The following is a 19,403-nucleotide window of genomic DNA, read 5'->3' on the forward strand; positions in this document are numbered from 1 at the left end:
TTTTTAGGCAATCATCACTAAAATCAAAAGACACATCTGCAAGCTGGAATAGCTGAAACTAAGGACACAGACTGAATCAATTCCATATTCCCATCTCTGCTAAGCAATAGACTAGAGAGGCAAAAAATGTAGTTTGCAACAATCTGAAGGGCACTTTGACCAAGGAGGAAAAGGTCAAGTGAAACTAAGTAGCACACAAATAGGAATAATAAAATGAAAGCTTGATAAATCTAAAAAAAAAAATGAATTAAATTATTTCGCTCTGGAATTCTCCCTTATAATACTCTGAATAACCCTGGGAGATCCTTACAATTGCAGCAGGACGTACAAACTCACTTTTTGGCATTTCTCACTTCCAAGATTTGTAAGAATGATGTATCTGATATGCATCTGTAAGAATTTAGTGTCTGATATGCTAAAATCCTATGGGAAAAGCACTACCTAATAACTCTGATTTGCTCATCTTTAATGCTAGTATGAGTTGTGTACGCATGTGAAGAATTAATAGGATTTTCTGAGCAAGGAGAACTGCTAATGGCCATTACACTAGATCAGAGGACTGTAACATCATGCTCTTGATCAAGTTCAGGGAAAACAAGCACCTATAAACCCAATGGCTGTGTTAAATCCCATGACATCTGCCTAAGTATCTATGGGGTTTTAAAGGCAGCTTCTAAACCTTGTCAGCATTGCCGACACCACTACTTAAAACAAGCAGACCTGAGAGAACTTTCTACAACTTAGCTTTTCAGACTTTTTACTTGGTTTCAGACTGTAAGCTGTGCGGAACTATTGAAAAATCATGGCTGGAGACACAAGAAATGAATGCAGCAGGCACTGCACATTTCTGAAGTGCTACATTTCACCCCCCCTCCCAGTGATGTGCCTGCCGCATGTCTCTGAATGAGTCATCAGTGCAGGGGAAATACCTCCAAATTAGCAGATTAGCAACGGCAGATCCTGCAGATCTGGGCACACTGTCACAGCTATGATCCTTCCAGAGCCAAGCCCTCTATGGCCATGCAGCTCTGATGACCTCAGACTGCATGGCTCTGGGCATGCTCCTGCCAGCATCAAGCAGTGTGGGCTCAGCACAATGCCCCACCTGGACAAAAAGCATTCTCCCAAAAGACTCTATTCTTCTTTGGGCACACAAGCAAGTGGCAAAGGGAGGAATTCAGATGGGGAAGAGGGAAAAAAAGGTACACCCAACCCAGCAATGCCTTCAGAAGCAGGTTCTGGCCCTCATGCACATCCATACCAGGACACAAACCTATTTAAGTACAAACCTATTACACAACTTACACTGAATTATGTAATCCTTTAGTACTCATTAACAAGCAGAGGCTACCACAAGTTACTAGGGAAAACAATCTGAGAAAGGAATAAACATGACTTGTTTTAATAATAGCCAACCCATGCTTTTGGGCCAAGAAATTGTTCATATTACCCCAGGAATAAAAGTTACTGAACTTTAAAAATTAACAGGTTCACTACTAGTATTAAAAAAGACAAAACCAGGAATATTCTTGTTTGCATAAGTTGCAGTTTATCTTATTTGGTAAGACTGTAAGTGTCCTAATTTGGTTTTAAAAGTAAAATCAATTGTAAATTTATTTAGACCAATTTACCTGCCTGCCTGTTGTACATCACTGGGCCAGTACTGATTGTTTGAGATGGAACTCATTCCAAATTGTATTGATTTAATTCATTAGCAAATTTTTAGCAAAGCATATTTTGTTGTTTCAGGGCAGAAGTACATAAAGCTTCATTTAGAGACTGCAGGACTGAGCAGGGGAGGTAGGGGAGGGGGCTAGAATTTCTCAAATAAATGAGATTTACAAGCAGCAATATGAATCATCTGTTTCTGATGAAAGATCGTTTGCTAAACAATAAATAAGAAAAACTGGGACTGGAAAAACCCTAGCTACATTAATAGGGGGAAAAAAAATCCAGTTGGTGAAATAAGAATGGGGTGAATAATTCATAAATAGTACAGTGTATTGGTCGTTTTAACAGACATTTTGATTTATGGATTTAAGTGCCTAAAATAGCTCAACAATTTATAAATCATCTTAAAATCAACAGATCATGAGTAGATTTGTCTGGCTTTACAGCAAGGCAGTCGAGCTGCATTTGTTACCTTGGTAACTGAAGGTACCTCAGTTACCATGGCTACAGCTCCTTTAGAATACGGTTGGCAATTCCTCCCTCCCCAACTTTTTTGACTATTTTGAAAAGGAATTGAAAAAACAAAGAAGATAAATCCTAGTACTCTGTCAACACTTGCACTGAGACAAAAGGTCTGCAAAATGCAAATTTTGTCAACCCACAGAAGCGGGTTAAACTAATTTTTTGGCTGCAAATCTTCACCTCAGTGAGACACTGGGTGTTATGAAGAGCTTAGACCTGGGAATCCAGAGTCTTGGATTATGAAAAGCTTGATGATCACATACTCAGCTCAACATTTCACATCAAAACCCAGCTCTGCTGCTCATTGGAAGAAGAGGTGCAGAAATTGACTCCTACTACATTGCAAATTCTCTGTGTATCAAAGCTCCCCACAAACAGGCAGCTGCCTGGATTGCTTAATGAAAGATGGGGAAAAGGGTCAGAAATCCTGGATTCTTGTTTCTGAGGCAGATGAAGTGGCAACAAGGAGTACATTCACCTCCACAGGCTCCAGTCAGCACCAGAGACAGGCTTCCTGTGTCTGGAAAGGATGGCTTCTTGGAGGAAAACATTTACTGCATCAAATCAGTGTCCTCTGAATTATCCTGAGGTCAGAGTGGCATTTATATTGCTAAATTGTAAGTAATCTGTTCAGGGAAGTTGCTTGCACTTAATGCATCAAGACAGGAAAAGGCTTTTCCATCTTTCCAGAAAACTGTGCACCTTAATCTGAGACACAGGGCATTCAAGGAAGAGGCCACAACGCCTCTTCCGCCTCACTGAGGTTTAACTGCAAGTTATATATAAAAACACTTCAAGTTCTGATTGAGAAATAATTATTTTTTTTTTAATAATCACGAATCTGAATTTGGGCATCTTCTGATTCTCAGCTAGCTCTATGTTCTAAAATCACGTTTAACCTTCCCTCCCTAGGAAACAGCTTTTTGTGTTCTCCCACAACATTCAATTGCACATAGTTGGTGCTATAAACAGGCTTATGGCAGCACACAATTGCCACAAATGACATAAGAATTAGAAATGGAGTGAGTGAAAATAAGCCCTATGGGGTGAATGCTATTTTTCATCCTTATTTGCTAACAGAATACCTGGCTTGAACACCAGTTCTGCCTTTCTCCTCTCTTCTCCAACTTCACCCCCAATCCCCTCTCATTTTCCCTTAAATTTTTATGCATTTTTGTGCCTATTACTTGCTAGGGAAGATTTCCAGAAGTGATTAGTGATTTCTGGTGATTCACTATTATTGAGTCTCCAAACCAAAATCTCCTGAAGGGCTAAATTTCAATAAGCCATCAGTCCAATCATAGTAAAATATCTGATAAGATTTCCTAGTGTTGAGGACTTCAAAGTCTTATGACAAGGTATTGAGGACACTAGAAAGGGCAGTGGAAATGTTTTCACCCTCTTCTTAACCCAAAGGGGCCATTTCCACAGTCGCTGATGTCACAGGGTGACACAAAAAAACAAAATTCTAAGAGCCAACACAGACCTGAGCACTGCCCCCCATACATTTGCTCTGTGTTGGACTCACTGAGCTGCAAGGTTCAAGGGAAGAACATGGCTCAAGGACCAAGCTGGAATTTCACAACCAGATGGCTTTGAACTCTGTAAACACAATATCTGGGGGACCATATCTTGGCCAACAGACACAGTACCCTGACAACAGCCCAACACTCCAAATTTCACAGATTATCCGCCCCGTGGAAGTTTAGATATTAAGATACGGATTTTAAACATTGTCCCCTAATTTTACCCCAATTCAAGGTCTCAAAACATTGTTGCATAGTCAAAGTTAAAACACCATACTTGAGAAACATAGGCTCTAAACACAACCACCTTGTCTGTGGGACAGAAGTAGCAGCTACTTGTTTTTCCCTACAAAACAGTTGCAGAGATTGATACCTACATTAACATTTCAACAGCACTTCCCAGGTATAGAGTTCCACACTGTTAGATGCTATAGCGTGTTTTGGATTCTTTGTACTGCAGGTAGAGATACATAATATTCAAACAGAGCTGTTTCAAATGAATGATATTTCCTTTATGTCTGAGGTTAGAATTCAGAAACTGAGTTGGCTCTCCAACCACTCTTAGCATGTGCACTTGAATAAACCTAAGAAATGAAAATACACCACAGATGATACAGCCAGAAGACAGTAAACAAAAATATATGAGAGAATCTTAATATCCAACAAGATGTTGAGTGCACTGCAAAACACAAGCTAAATACAGTTGTACAATATTGCTAGCAAACCTTTTAGAATATTGAACATTCCTTTTACCTTGTACAGAAAGCAAATTTTCTCTAGGTTTAGGCTATGACTTACCTTGTGATCCTTTCCAAATATCTCTATCTTTCTTTTGACCTTGACTGCACAAGAGGTTGGTTTTAGAAGTGCTTGCTTGTTGCTTATGCAATACACCTGAGCCTTTTGTAGCCCCTGCTGAAAGGGTTTAACAGAGAGATGTACTTGGTGCAGTACCAGATGAGCAAGGGGCTCTCACCTGCAAGGGAGCCCCTTTGCCAACGCCAAGCAATCAGCTCTGCAGCAATCCCCCTGGAAATCCTCCCTCTGCAAGGCCTCCACAGCTGCCAACCCTGAACTGGCTTCTGGGAGGGGTGATCACCACCTGTAGCTGATAGCAGGGTTGGTGTCCCAGGTGCTAGATGTGACTCGCCAATTTAGCCTTAAAACAACAACGAGGACAAGGCTTTTTCATTGCTCTCCTCCATGCAAGGACAGAGTTTTTACGAGTCTGTAGGTCGTTACTGTGGCTAAATTGGATACAGTAGGAGAAAATGCTGTACCATGGAAAGAAAGGCTGCTACAACTTTCTCCTTGAAATCAGGATGGTGCTGTCAGCAACGGGTGTGGCAATGTGTCACTTGCCATGGTGGCAGCTCATGCCATGCCATATGCCCTCATGAGTCTGGGTTGTATGTTATGATTTCTGTAAATTTCACATCTATGTTTTCCCACAAAACAATGGATTCTCACCAAAACCAAACTGGGCTGTTTTCCATGAGATGTTAGATAAAGAATAAAAAAATTACTGGGGAAGCAAAAAGTGTGTGACTGTCTGAACAGGAGACTGGCACCTAGTGGCCACATTATGATTCCAGTTGCTTACTGCTGACACATTGAAGAGTGGAGCCACAGAAACGCAGGAATAAACATTTTCTTCCTCAAAGAGACAGGAGAACTGATGTTTAAAAAAATACCCTCAAACCTGCTGGACTGAGTCAAGACAGACTATACAGAATCCCTTAGGCTGGAAGTGACTTTTAAAAGTGATCTGGTCCAACACCCTGAAGTGTGCAGGGACATCTTCAACCACATCAGGTTGCTCAGAGACCTGTCTAACCTGACCTTGAATGTTTCCAGGGATGGGACATCTACAACCTCTCTAGGCAACCTGCTCTGGTGTTTTACCAGCCTCATAATGAAAAAACTTCTTCCTTATATCTAAGCCTGATTCACTTTTCTAGTTTAAAACCATTAACTCTCATGTAATTGCAACAGGCCCTGCTCAAACATTCATCCTCATCTTTCTTATATGACAAAGGCTATTTTGGAAGTTGCCTAAAAGAGCTACCAACACAGTTTTATAAGTTATGTTGTCACTAATTTGGATATCTAAAATAGCTCACAGCCAGTCAATACCCAGTACTGACAAAGATTGCTGTCAGTGGAAATTTTGTATGTTCCCATCCTGTGCATTATCCTTGCACAAATTAAGCTGTGCAAGAGCCTCTGCCTAACTAGGGAATGAAAACACCCTCTGCTTTCCAAAATACTGCCTAAGTTTTTTAATAGTTTTTGGGGTTTCTTTTTGATTTGTAATAGTTGCAATTATAAATAATGTGGATATACTTTAATATAATTATATAATAATGTTGATATTTGATATTTAGGTTTTGTAGAGCAAAGGCACAAAAAGGTCTCAATATTTAGTAACATATTTAGGCCATCTAGGAGCTTAACAGGAATTTTGCGCTACGCGCTGCCCAAAGGTAGGAAAGAACTATGGCCATAATGCTTTATAAGCACAAACTGCTAGCTATGGATTAAGCTAAGCAAACAATATGGGAGGGAAAGTGCCTACAACACACTGCTAGTCATAATCTGGAAAAAATATGAAGAAATGGTGAAATTATCCAAAATGAAGCAGTCACTGAAATTACTGAGGTTTAACATCCTTATTTTTAGACACCTTGTTAAGAACTCTGCTTTTCAGGGAATACATCATCTATGACATCCATCCACATAAACTGCAGTGAAAACAGGAAATCCTGAGCTCAACATTTACTGGCACTATAGTGATCCCAGGGCTTCCAGTTTTCCAGGGTGAGGAGTTATTTTGAGTGCTTCTGTTCTGAGGTGCTAAACTCAACTATCAGAGGGTAAACACTCAGCTGCTCCCAGAATTTAAATCTCTTTGGAACATATTCCATCGAGTCAGAAACTAAGGTTTCAAAATCCATGATCGAATATGAAGTAAGTTGGTCTGTAGATTAATTATATCATAATTATTTTTGCTATAATATTGCTTTGGGAGAGAAATTGGGTTAAGGCTGCAGACATAAACTGCTCACCTCTGGGGCTTGATGCATTCTGGACCTTCCACTTCATCCTAAGTAGGAGCTGCCAGCATTGTCCTACAGCCTGCCATACCCCAGCAGCTCTGTGTGAATGTGTGTGGAAGGTGTACAGACAGACCTCACACCCTGTCCAAGACTGGTTATGTAGCCAGCCCGCCCCCATGGGAAACTACAAAAGGTTGGACAGATAATCACTTTCATTTGTCTTGAAGCAGAAGCATTATTGTCTGTGCACAAACATGATCTGGAACACAAACCAAATACCTTGGCTTAAAAGCCACAGGGAGGAAAGTTGGCCTCGTATGTAAAGAGTTCTACAACCAGGGCAAAACCTCCCTGTGTTTCAGGTGTTTCCTTATGGACCTTTGCACTCAATAGTCCCACACACTGGAGGGTTTCCTCTTGCAAAAAAAAGTAAGTAAGCAGGGCATGATCTTTCTAAAGGAGCTGGAGACCACCAAGCACCCTCTGCCTCCTTCATACATGTAACAATTCCATTCCTGGGGGCTGCTGTGAAGCTGAGGTTGGTGAATCAAACCTCACTGAGGGTGGGCTCCAAAAGGCTGCAGCAATGTCTCCAGCTCTATGAAGGGCTTCTAGCAGCAATTCAAAAGTAGGTTTAAGAAAGGCTGTACACCATATAAGCATAAGCATATGAATTAAGCCACCTTTGGGCAAGTCACAGTGCAGAAGCTGTAACAAAAAGGGGAAAAAATAGACCAGCAGCAAGTTAGAGAGGAAGTAAGTGTGATTTTCTCAGGAGATAAATCCAGAACAAAGGTGGTGAGGTGAGATCCTGAAAATCCTAACGCATGACACCACCACCATTCATTGCTACAAAACTCTCCACTTCAGTTTAGAGCAGAAACTGTGCAAAGTCCAAAAAATGTTACTAACTGCCTAACAGAAAAAAAAATTGGAACTCCTAGTATTAATGGGCAATTAAAGTTCACTGGTTTCTTTTGCTATGTGTTAGTTTTTGTTCCATGTATGAGATATTACACTACTTTCTCGGTTTCTTTAATCCTAAAGCTTTTGATAGAACTCATAGCATAAAAGTGTGTGGCATCATCTGAAAATGAGATTAATAATTATATTGAATTTATGCAGCAAAAGCATGAGCATATGAAAACAGATGTCTAGACTCTCTCTAAACATTCAAATGGGGCATTCGAATGTTTAGTTGTTGTTAGCTTACAAAAGGAGGAAAATGCCTGAAAATTTCTAAAAGCTTAGTTGTCTGTGATGGATAGGACAAAAATGAAAAAGCTTAAGATGAAGATTATTTAGGTTAGGCATTAGGAAGAAAAAATATAGACAAAAAATTGTGAAGTCCTAGGATAAATTTCCTGCAGAATTTCTGTGATATTCAACCAGTAAAGATCCTTAACAACAGTCAGTGTAGCTTCCTTTCAGGAATTATCAAAGACTGTGCTTTGGGACAGGGAAATTACAATTTTGAAGGTCCCTATCAAGCACACAATTCTGCAGTCCCTCAGAGATGGAAGGCTTACTTTCACACTTACAGCTTCTTCTGAGTATATATGTCTCATATACTCAGCTGCAGGAGTCTTGGGGCCCTTTTGGATCAGGAATCCATATATGCTAAGAATTTCCCACTGCGCCATTGCTGAGCAATATGAAACATTCCTTGGTCCCACCATACTGTTCCCATTTAATTCTCACTACTAGACTGGGGAGCAGCAGTGAAGCTTTGCAAAATAAATTCACTTCTCTTCTGTTCAATGTTCCTATTAATTCACAAGACTTAATCTGTCCTAGATAAAACTGGAAGGCTTGCCTGTGACCTACAAAGAACCATTCCAGCCCTTGCCTGGTGACACCTGGCTGGCCATGTGGCCCCAGAGGAGCACTGTCCATACCCCACTTCCAGTTCAGATGCAGCCTTACTTATCCCAGTAACTACCTTGTCAAAGCACATGGCTGCCTGCTAGGACTAACATTTGAGAGATCAGCTCCTAATTTATTTATTGCAACGTCAACACCGAATAACTTAAGCATATTTTCCACAGATGACTGCACATTTTTTTTAACACGCTGTTTCATGTCTGCGTGCCACAAAGCATTCCAAGATTTTTTTGCAAGCTGTCATATATTTTTTGGCATTACATAATCATTTGATCCATGAGCTGCTAGTGGACTTTTTATCCCACTCTAGACAAACTCTGTCTATCCACAAGGCTCCTTCTTCCATTTGTCTTAGCTACAAAACATGAATTTGAATAACCTTGTGAGTGAACCAGCATGTTTGCTGATGTGGTCTTCTCTATAAATTGTATTATCATTTCACTGAAAGCAGACTGCTGAGAGGGTCATCTCTGCCTTCACTGAGAACAGCTTGGTACTAATATTTGATTGTGCCCTCATACATCTACATCACACCCATAAAAAAAGAACCAGATTTTTTTTTTCCCATGCAAATAATTTCCTTTTCATGATCATTGCTCACAGGATCTTGAAACATCTTCCATTAGGATTCTTAATGAAATATTGCAGAGGTTGCTTTTTGACAGAGTCCTAGCTTTTGCTCACTTCCCCAGCATTATCTGGTTGTTGGTATCATGTGCCCACATTTAGTCATCTGATCAGTCATACAGATTCAGTATTACTTTCAAAAATTCAGCAGAATTACTGGCACATTAAAAATGAGTCATTTGTTTGAATCAGGGTCCATATCTCTAAGAAATCCTGGAAAATTGGTCTTGACATAATAAAGTATTTAGCTAAGTATTTAAGGCATCTTTCACTTAACCCATACTTTGGCTGAGCTGCAGCAAAAAGATTTGTCTTATTAAATAATTTTAGGACACGTCGGCTGAACTAAATTAATTTTAGATTAAGAGTGGTCAAAGTACTGTTTACAGATTAAAACTAAAACTAGGCAAAGCTTTGAGATTCGAGTCACAGATGGGCAAATGCTGGCATTTTCATGGAAGTGCAGTAGTTTTGAGAGACAAACCTCAATCAGATGAACTACTATAAAAGAAAGCTGGTAAAGTACTTGAAGAGAGACCTTGTAAATAGAAACCCTAGTGATTTATGCAGGTCTAGCATAGGTCTCTGGGTATATTTGAATTACTGATGTTTTGTGGAAAACCACCTCCTCTGTTGCCAGCGTAAGTTATTGAAACTCTTCAGAGCCTTTTCCTGCAAGCGTGTAGCAGTGATTGACAGAGTGAAAAATTACTAGACTTGGGAATTTTATATTATTCTGCTCATCCACACCCTCAGCCCTCTCCCACTCCCCCAAAACAAACAACAAAACCCCAAAACAAACTAACCCAAACATAGTAGATCTCACAAAAGCCACCATATACTTTTCTGGAAGCTCCATAGCAGTAAGACTACCATGGTTTTTCCTTCAGAGACAAAGCTCTATGGTGAGTTGTATGTTCTCACCTCCCATTTCAGTCTTGGCAAAACCTGGGTCCTCCTAAAAGAGAAGCAGCAAACCTCCTGCTGCTCAGGGCCCCGCTTGTGCAGACTGAGATGACAACTGCTTAGTTCCTCTTCTTTGCTGTTCAACAGGATCAGGAGTGTTATCATGTGGTGATTTAAAACTTTTTGTCATCAAAACTGAAGCTCATTGAAATACATCAATAGAAAGAGATGGAGCTACTTATAGAGAGAAGTTCCTGATGCTTTAACCAATGTAGTTGAATCAAACTGCCACCTTCCTCTGCTTTTCATCCACAGGTTCTGGGTAGGGTACAATTTCCTGAATTTCCCTATAAAAGGCTAGGGATTAAGAATCACTTTCAAAAATATTTCTGATAGCAGATGGAAAGTAAAAGGCTGGCAAATCTTCTCTGAGTGTTCTGTGTTTCTTTTCTCCCATCTAGCTTGAGTAGGATTGTTAAATGATTCTGAGCAGTATCAAAGGAGAAGAGCACGTGTCTGTGGTGTGCAGCTGCTACTAACGCACTCTGAACGTGTGATCTGGAATGAATTATGAATAGCATGTCGTGTACACCGCTATTTCCTAGAAAACAAACTCTGGAGTTACTGAAACCTAACTTGCAAAGCCCTGCTGCTTCCAGTACCACCACACACTTTCCTTGTTGTCTCTGATCTAAGAGTGCTGCCAAGACTCAGCCAAGACCTCCCTTCCCAAGTCCGCACTCCAGACATACATCAGTCTGGACAGGGAGCAGATGTAAGTTGGCAGGCAGTTCTGAGCCTCACAGAGTTTATTATCTCAATTCAATTTTTTAAAAATTGAAAAAAGGATGGTGCAAAAGATGCAGACCCACATGCTTGAATGTGTCCATGGTGGAGGTTGGAAAAGAGCCTCATTCACCTGATTTCTGATTTGGTACTTTAATAACCTATCTGTCTGTCTTTCTTCACCACCTCTCTACACTGAAGTCTGGGAATTCCAGGCACCATATCAATGAGTTCTAGCATACTTATATATTAAAGAGAACAAATAACCAATTCTTGGTTACCCAGCATATTTGGACCCAAGCATAAAAAAAGGTTTCTTATCTCCAAGACCAGAACTATCAAAGACATGCAAGGTAAAGTGCTGTTTTAAAAAACTACTCCCAGAAGTAAACAGCAAAACCTGTGTATTTAATAATGTCTGGTCCAATACTCAGACCTTTTATCTAAGCCCAGCCTCTAAATCCTCATGTATTAGAAGGTTTATTTAGGTTTTTAAGGCTGTTGGACTTTTGTTTTCTTTCAATGCTGAGTGGAAAGATGCTGGCTAATTATTCATGAGTGGCTACATCTGATTCCATTACCTTGCTCCTTTTACAGCCATGCAAAGTTGATGTGAAACAGTACTGTTATGAATTAATTGGTACTTCACATTCCCACTGCCTGGCAAAAATGGCTCGATTAGACATAAGGCAGGGAGAAGAGGTAGATAGGTAGATAGATAGATAGATAGATAGATAGATAGATAGATAGATAGATAGATAGACAGACAGATAGACAGACAGACAGATTTAATCTAAGGCAAGATAAATTAGGTTATGATATTTTCCATTTAGGGGCATGATACCTCTTAGACTCTTTGAAAATAAACTTATTAAAATATAGCCAGTATTAAGAGAAATTATGCAGGAGTGTAAATTCTTCCGTCTCCAGGATGAAAACATTTTAATGTAATTTACATTTTAATCCAAATCTCCCCCTATTAAATCTCCTTTCTGCCTTTGCTTATGACTTTTGTAGTTTTGGACAATCTGGGATTTTTCTTTGTTGGTATTAGAGCCAGAAAAAAAATGATAGTAGCAGCATTTCTAGTGAAATAGAAATCATTCACATGTCAAAGAAAATAAAAGAGTTTTGATCACTTTAAACACTTCATCTAGGTATATTCTTTAGTTATAGAAAATTTTAGATGCCATTATGTAACTCAACAGCATGTGACATCACTTGTTAAAATTCTCACTCCTTTCCCTCAGCCCGTTCAGATCCCAGGAAGAAGAGAAACTGCTGTAAAATATAAAGAGAAAGAAGATTAAGCACCACTAAATTATACAAGAGCAATCCATTGGTTTGATTAGTTTTCAATTATTAGTGAATTATTAATTTCAATTATTAGATTATTAGTGAAATAAAAAGAGACAGACTGATTTCCAAAGACAATAGAACTCGTGTGAGTCTCATAGTCTTCACCAGATTTTATCAGCACCACCCATCTCTGGATTTGACAAGCTATCAAGTCAGGCTCAATGGGCCTGTTATGGTGGGCCAGGAAGAACTCTTTTTTCACATCTTTAGCAAAAAATTAATGCTGGTCTGCCTAGAAAAGCCTACTCACTGATTTTTGTACTACTAGATCATGCCTAGTTTGCTAAACCTCAGAAAATTAACAAAGAAAAATACTCAGAAGAAAGAAGGATGAGAGTAATATAAACTGAGGATCACAAACATAAGTCTATGCCAGTGATACTTGTGGTAAGCTGCTACATTCCTGTGTTCCAAGAAGCTACAGGTGATAAATCTATCAGAGATGGATGACATTGAACAAGTTGTCAGGCCTGACTTTCAGGCATTTCTGCACTTAAATTGGAAAAAAATACTGGGATTCTTCCTGTCAATACCATTACTCAGACATAGTTTAATGAAATCTTGAAAGCAGACTCATGCTTTCAAAGCCACAAAGCTTATAAAAACATGCCCATCCCTGGGAAAGGATGCTGTTAAAACAAGATAGGAGGAAGCAGACACTTCATACTCATTTAGGAGGTGCTTCCTGCTCTGCTGAAGTGGGGACTAAAAGCTCTCAATTGCACTCTGAAGCCAAGGTGTGAGGACACAAGGGCTAACAACGAGAGAGATCATGGGTGTGATGTTCTCTAACGATAGCACTGCCAACCTGTACCACTGCAGAAAATTTAATGCCTGGTCAGAATTGGGGTTTTTTTCTCTTTAATACAGCAAAGAATCAGTTTCAAGATACTTGCTGTGCAAGGTCAGCCTGAAGGTTGTCCTAAGCAGTAAAAACTCACTCAGGAGGTATGTTTGTATACACCAAAAAGAGGATTGCATTTGGAGTCAGGATAAAGAAAGGGCCATCTTCATAAACCCTTAAAATACAAAATGGCTTTATTCCCCTCTCTCCTTCTCACCTGTGAGTACGACCTGTCTTAAGGAAGTGTCAGCATTTCCTTCTGCAGCCTGAATTCTCAGGGCTCTATGACTCTGTGCAACAATCTGCCTCAGGCTGGAACACAGCAGACATGCTCAGGCCGCTAGGAACATCTTCCTGACTGCTTAGTGCAAGATGCTTTTGGTTCTTCATTTTACTCACATGCAGACAATTAATCTCTGAGTGCTATTGATATCGTACACAAAAGTGATTTTTCAGGAAGACTGTTGAAATATTAAAGCCATTAATATTTCGATAAAAGCATATAGAACATGCACACATTTGTATAGGATCACAAAGCACATGATCAACATCACCTATTTTACATATGGAGGAACAATGCATGGAGAAACTTCCCTCTTTAACAGGAGAATCTGACAAAAAAATATACCCAAAATAATGCTTCTCAATTTCCCTAATCTTCATATTGTTTATGTCCCAGATATATTACGCATTGATTTTAGCACATAGCAGCATGTATAGCAGTTCCTCACATAATAGTGCTGTGAGAACCTGAAGTTTTTAGGGGGAAATATTGATTTTTTGTTTAAATCTGCAACAATGGTTCTGATCTCTTTGGCAACAAAGCTGAATTTGAAAAGCAAAAGAGTCTGTTTGCTTCTGTATCCTTCCAAGCTTATTTGCTCTTACTGGCCTAACACTGGCATAAGCTGCACAGAGAGGCTATGGGATCTCCAGCCTTGGAGATACTCAGGCCTGGACTAAGCAAGAGCAACCTGGTCCAGCTTTGAAGTTGTACCAAACAACCTCCAGAGGGCCCTTCCAACCTAAATGATTTTGTGATTTTATTCTCTTCCATTTTCTTTGTATTCTATTAAATGGTTTGCCTCAAAATGTGGCAAACCCAAGCTTTTGACTTCGTTTGCTAATATAGAAGTAATATAGTCTAGTGTAATTCTGCACTAGGTCTACCCAGGAAGGCAGACAGGAGGAACTTCCTGATTGCAGAAGAGTTTTGATAGTTTGAAGCATAGGTTATTTTTAATGGGTCTGTTCCTTTGATAGCAGTTTTGTTCAGACTATTTCACTGCATTCACTAGCAACATCCAGTTAGAAGAAACTATTTCTTTTTAACCCTTATGCTTACTACACTGTTGGAAAAGGGACACTGTGAGTAACAGGAAACTAGAAGAGTATTAGATAATATTTTTATTATCACAGTGGCTCATGCTCATGAAGACAGGGAAAATACCTTATATGACATCTCTTGTCAAGGTGACATGCAAGACAAACAAGAAGGTAACAGATATAGGGAGTGGAATGGCTAGAGGTATTCCTATGACCATACTACTCCAACACACAAAGAGACTTAGATATGTGCAAATTACTTAATTGATTAAAGGAGGATTGAGCAGGGCAACTGTGGTTACAAGTCTTGTGAATTTTGGCCTGACTGTACTGATTGTACACCTCAATTGTCATGGAATACAAGACATCTCCTTTAGGCTTAGGAAAGACTGAGAAAAGATAAAAAAGCTGGTGTTGATCAGCTTGGAGAATAGTATTCTCCAGGGAGACCTTATTGCTGCCAACAAGGTCTCCCTGTCAGTACTTAAAGAGAGCTCATAAGAAAGAAGAAGATTGACTTTTTTTAGTAAATCCTGTTGTGACAGGACCAATGGTAATGGTTTTAAACTAAACAAGGGAGGATTCATACTAGAAGAGATTTTTTTACAATGAAGATGGTGGAACACAAGCACAGATTTCCCAGAGAGGTGGTGGATGCTTCATCCCTGGAAACATTGTAATAGTAATCCAACACTATTAAAAAAATTATCTAATTCCGGCTACAAGTCTTACACAGCAATGAGAATCTCTTCAAGAAAATTGTGCCTCATGAAAGCCAATAGATCTGTGTCCTTTGGAATCAGATGACAGACTTATCTGAAACCTCTTTCCTTACTCCTCTATCCCCCACTCCCAAAAGATCTAGAGAAGGGAACTGAGAACAGAAGCATTTGAGAGCTCTGTTTGATAATGTGACTCTTCTCAGCCTGTGACTGGGGTTTGGCAAGAAAGTCTGATGATGCCAAGGACTCTGCTCCTTGCTGTAGAGCCCACCTGAGACTGCCACGAGTATTTACTAGCACCTTTCTGAGATCTGAAATATCACAGCTCTCACTAAGCTGAGAGCAGCTGTGATACTGCTGAGAATGCTGAGAAAAGTACTGCCTGGCAGTTGTCCTGGAAGGTGTACTCTGTCTTTAAGGCAAGGAAATAACAGGAAACCAAGTTCAGGAAAGTACAATTTCAATATGTCTTTAACCTTAAATCCTACAGACAGTCCTGAGATTTAATTTAAATTTACACCCACACTAAGGTGTTATCTGTATAAGAATGGATTTTAGCATGTACTTATTATATACTGCTTTCCCTCCCAGGCTGGATGTAGGCTGTCTTTGCAGGTGAGACTTGGCATCTTAAGCCCACAGGAAGAAGGCTTGGCTTTATATTTACATTTAATACAGCTCTTGCCTCTCCCTGATGCTTCAGAATCAAAGCCCCCGTACTTAACCTACTGTTTAACATTTCTCTCATATCTTTCTTTCCACAGTATGTGGCATTTGCCTCGCTGTTCTTCATTCTGGTCTCCATTACCACCTTCTGCCTCGAGACCCACGAGAGATTTAACCCCATTGTGAACAAGACAGAAACTGAATTCATCGGGAATGACACCCAGGTGCGGCACTACAGGGAAGCAGAGACGGAAGCCTTTCTCACCTACATCGAAGGTGTCTGTGTGGTCTGGTTTACATTTGAGTTCTTGATGAGAGTCACTTTCTGCCCAAACAAGGTGGAATTTATCAAAAACTCTTTGAACATCATTGACTTTGTGGCCATACTGCCTTTCTATCTAGAGGTTGGACTCAGTGGCCTGTCTTCCAAAGCTGCTAAGGATGTCCTGGGCTTCCTCCGCGTAGTCCGTTTCGTGCGAATCCTGCGAATTTTCAAGCTGACCCGCCACTTCGTTGGGTTGCGGGTCTTGGGACACACCCTCCGTGCCAGCACAAACGAATTCTTGCTGCTCATCATATTTTTGGCATTGGGCGTCTTAATCTTTGCCACGATGATCTATTATGCCGAGAGAATAGGTGCTAAACCAAATGACCCTAGTGCCAGTGAACACACACACTTTAAAAATATCCCCATCGGCTTTTGGTGGGCTGTTGTCACCATGACGACCCTGGGCTACGGAGACATGTATCCTCAGACTTGGTCAGGCATGCTGGTGGGGGCCCTCTGTGCTCTCGCTGGTGTGCTGACCATTGCCATGCCTGTCCCTGTCATTGTGAACAATTTCGGAATGTATTACTCCTTAGCTATGGCTAAGCAGAAGCTACCAAAGAAAAAAAAGAAGCATATCCCGAGGCCACCCCAGCTGGGATCCCCCAATTATTGTAAATCTGTCGTAAACTCTCCACACCACAGTACTCAGAGCGACACTTGCCCACTGGCCCAAGAAGAAATTTTAGAAATTAACAGAGCAGGTAGGAAACCTCTTAGAGGAATGTCCATCTGACCGTTAACCTCCATCCCGCGTAGTGATTTAAGATTCAGCCAGACTGCTTTCTTAGAGCAATGGGTAGCACATTTATCCATTCTAGTCCCACCATCACACAGTGAATAATATGTGTGAAGTCTAGGTTGCAGGGACAAATGGTACAGTGGAGGCTGATCAGCAAAACTAAGGATGAGAGCACGCTCTAGGAGCCTAAACTTTGGTCCTGGTTAAGGGCATACAAGTCTCAAGATATTTTGGAAAGCTGTTACATCTAGTGGAAGAATTCTGAGAGTTCTACAGCTGTGTTGCTGGACTGTGTAATGCGTCTCAGAGGCTCCTGATAGCTGAATGCTTCATAGAGCAGAGTAGGAGCCAAGTACTCAGCAATTACAGAGCTTTCTGACAAAACAGGGCTGGAATTCGAAACAGCCAGATGCTTTCTCATTTGTTCCCATTTGGGACCTTTCAGCTGTTTTAAATGGCAGATATTGTACATCTCATTACAGAAACTAGGTGCCTAGTAAGTTGAAGGGACAACTATACCATCATGCATATTCATGAGACAATCCAGTCTCTTTCTGATGATTAACTGCAAAGTAGAACAACAGCTCAAATTCTTGACACTAATGCAAAATGACTCACTCTGAGACAAGACTAGATGTAAGGATGTTTATTCCATGGCATGCAAATGAATCTATTCTATAATATTCCACTAGAGTTTAGCATTTAGAACTATGAAGAGTTTTGAACCACATTTTCTAAAACATGCTCTTTTTGCAAGTATGGGTTGGTGAGTTACAGCTCTTTCAACCTTCTAGCAGCAAAGGCCAACTGGAAAAGGTCTGACTGGTCATTACTGGCTGGTTTGGCCTAAACAGTGATTGCCTCATTCTTATTTTTAATTGTACTGATTCATGTTAGCAATAGGTGAAACCAGAGCTAAATTAACCATACCAATTCTACTGGGAGGGGGGAGGGAAATGGGAAGAATACTAGTCACCATGGAATATATTATAATATCCCATGGCTAGTGGTTAATTATGGGAATATCTCAGTTCTATGAGACTCCTATAGCACACAAAATTACGGGGCTCCAATTTGATTTTTTAAACCCCATAATCTACCTCTACCCATGGAATATCACTATTCTATGGAGTAATTTGAAAGTAGATAACCACACTGAAAACAATGCCAACTTCATTTTTGGCAGATGTTCCAGCCAAGTTGCATAGTAGACATTCTTCAGCCTTTTCAGAATATCCCCCTGCAATGTATTAGAAAGGACAAATCACCAGCCAAGTGATCTCAACTGACAGAGAATTCAAAACAGGTGTTTTGGAAGAGCTAGCATATACCTATGATGGTCTTGTGTTATCATTTTTTGCTTTGAAGAAAATTGTGATTTGTTACTCATTGTGAGTGAGATATTTTCTCATCATCTCATAGCCATGCATGTTGATGTCATTGTGAGAAGCACAAAGAAAGTGAGACTTTCCTTTGTGTGTGACTTCACCAATGCCAATGCTAATTTTGGAGGGGAAGAACTGGTGGGAATGTTTCTCTTCTTTCTTATTCTCTTTTCCTTTCTTATTTCTTTTCCCTTTTGTGCAAGTATGTAAAATCCATTCAAAAGGTAAATAGCTTTCATTTTGTTTTTGTTAAAGGCTATTTCCATTGCAACAGGCCAATCACAATTCACATGACTGATAGACTGTATTAGTTGTATCCTTGGCACACATTAGCGATGGTTTTATCATCCATTCCCCTCAGGTTGCAAATGCTTATCACTGCTCATGTTCAAGCAGCAAACTTCCTCATAAAGCAGATGCTTTTGGGACATCATGGATCAAGAGGGAAACAGGGCACAGCAGTATTGTGTGTCTCCTACCATGAGCAATGTGCCAACAGCCCCACGATAGGGTGCAAGAGATGCCAGACTCTGGGGTACTTTAGCAGCCAGCTACAGAGTGAAATCAGCTCAGAAATCCCTGACTTTATATAGTTCCTTCCATTACCTACCCTGGTCCTCTCTGGAAACTGGAGAACCAGAAACTCCACAAGTTCAGTACAATTCCACAGTGGTATCCTGAGAATACATGTAATTTTGGTTTAACGTGGAACTGTTTCGCCACCGTCAGTGCTCTAAATGCAGCTATTACCACAATATCCATGAAGTATTGATAGTAGCAGCAACTTATCTATTTCTGCAATAATTAAGAGAGACTATTTTTATATACATCTACAAGCATATATATTTTAAGAAGTAATGAAGCACACTTAACACTTCAGCTAACAAAATGGTTACACTGTAGCTGGAGTTCTGTTTCTGATAATTATTATGCACCACTAGCAGCAAAAAATATTGCCTGCATCTTTTAGCTTCCAAATAGGAAACTATCTATATGTGTGCAGGAGAAAAGCAAAAAATACTAAGATCAGAACCAAACTGTTAAGACAAG

At 40.1% G+C, this 19,403-nt stretch overlaps 1 protein-coding gene across 6 annotated transcripts in view; it reads left to right on the top strand.

The window, feature by feature from the left end:
- KCNC1 (potassium voltage-gated channel subfamily C member 1) overlaps positions 1-19,403 on the top strand; it is a 123,097-nt gene that overhangs the window by 67,567 nt on the left and 36,127 nt on the right. For all 6 annotated transcript variants that reach the window (XM_012574107.5, XM_030273854.4, XM_012574108.5 and 3 more), the window contains exon 2: positions 15,997-16,930. In XM_012574107.5, the coding sequence (XP_012429561.1) occupies positions 15,997-16,930 (934 nt within the window). The remainder of the gene's footprint in view (positions 1-15,996; positions 16,931-19,403) is intronic.

This window comes from Taeniopygia guttata, chromosome 5, assembly GCF_048771995.1.
Source record: "Taeniopygia guttata chromosome 5, bTaeGut7.mat, whole genome shotgun sequence".
Classification (NCBI taxonomy): domain Eukaryota; kingdom Metazoa; phylum Chordata; class Aves; order Passeriformes; family Estrildidae; genus Taeniopygia; species Taeniopygia guttata.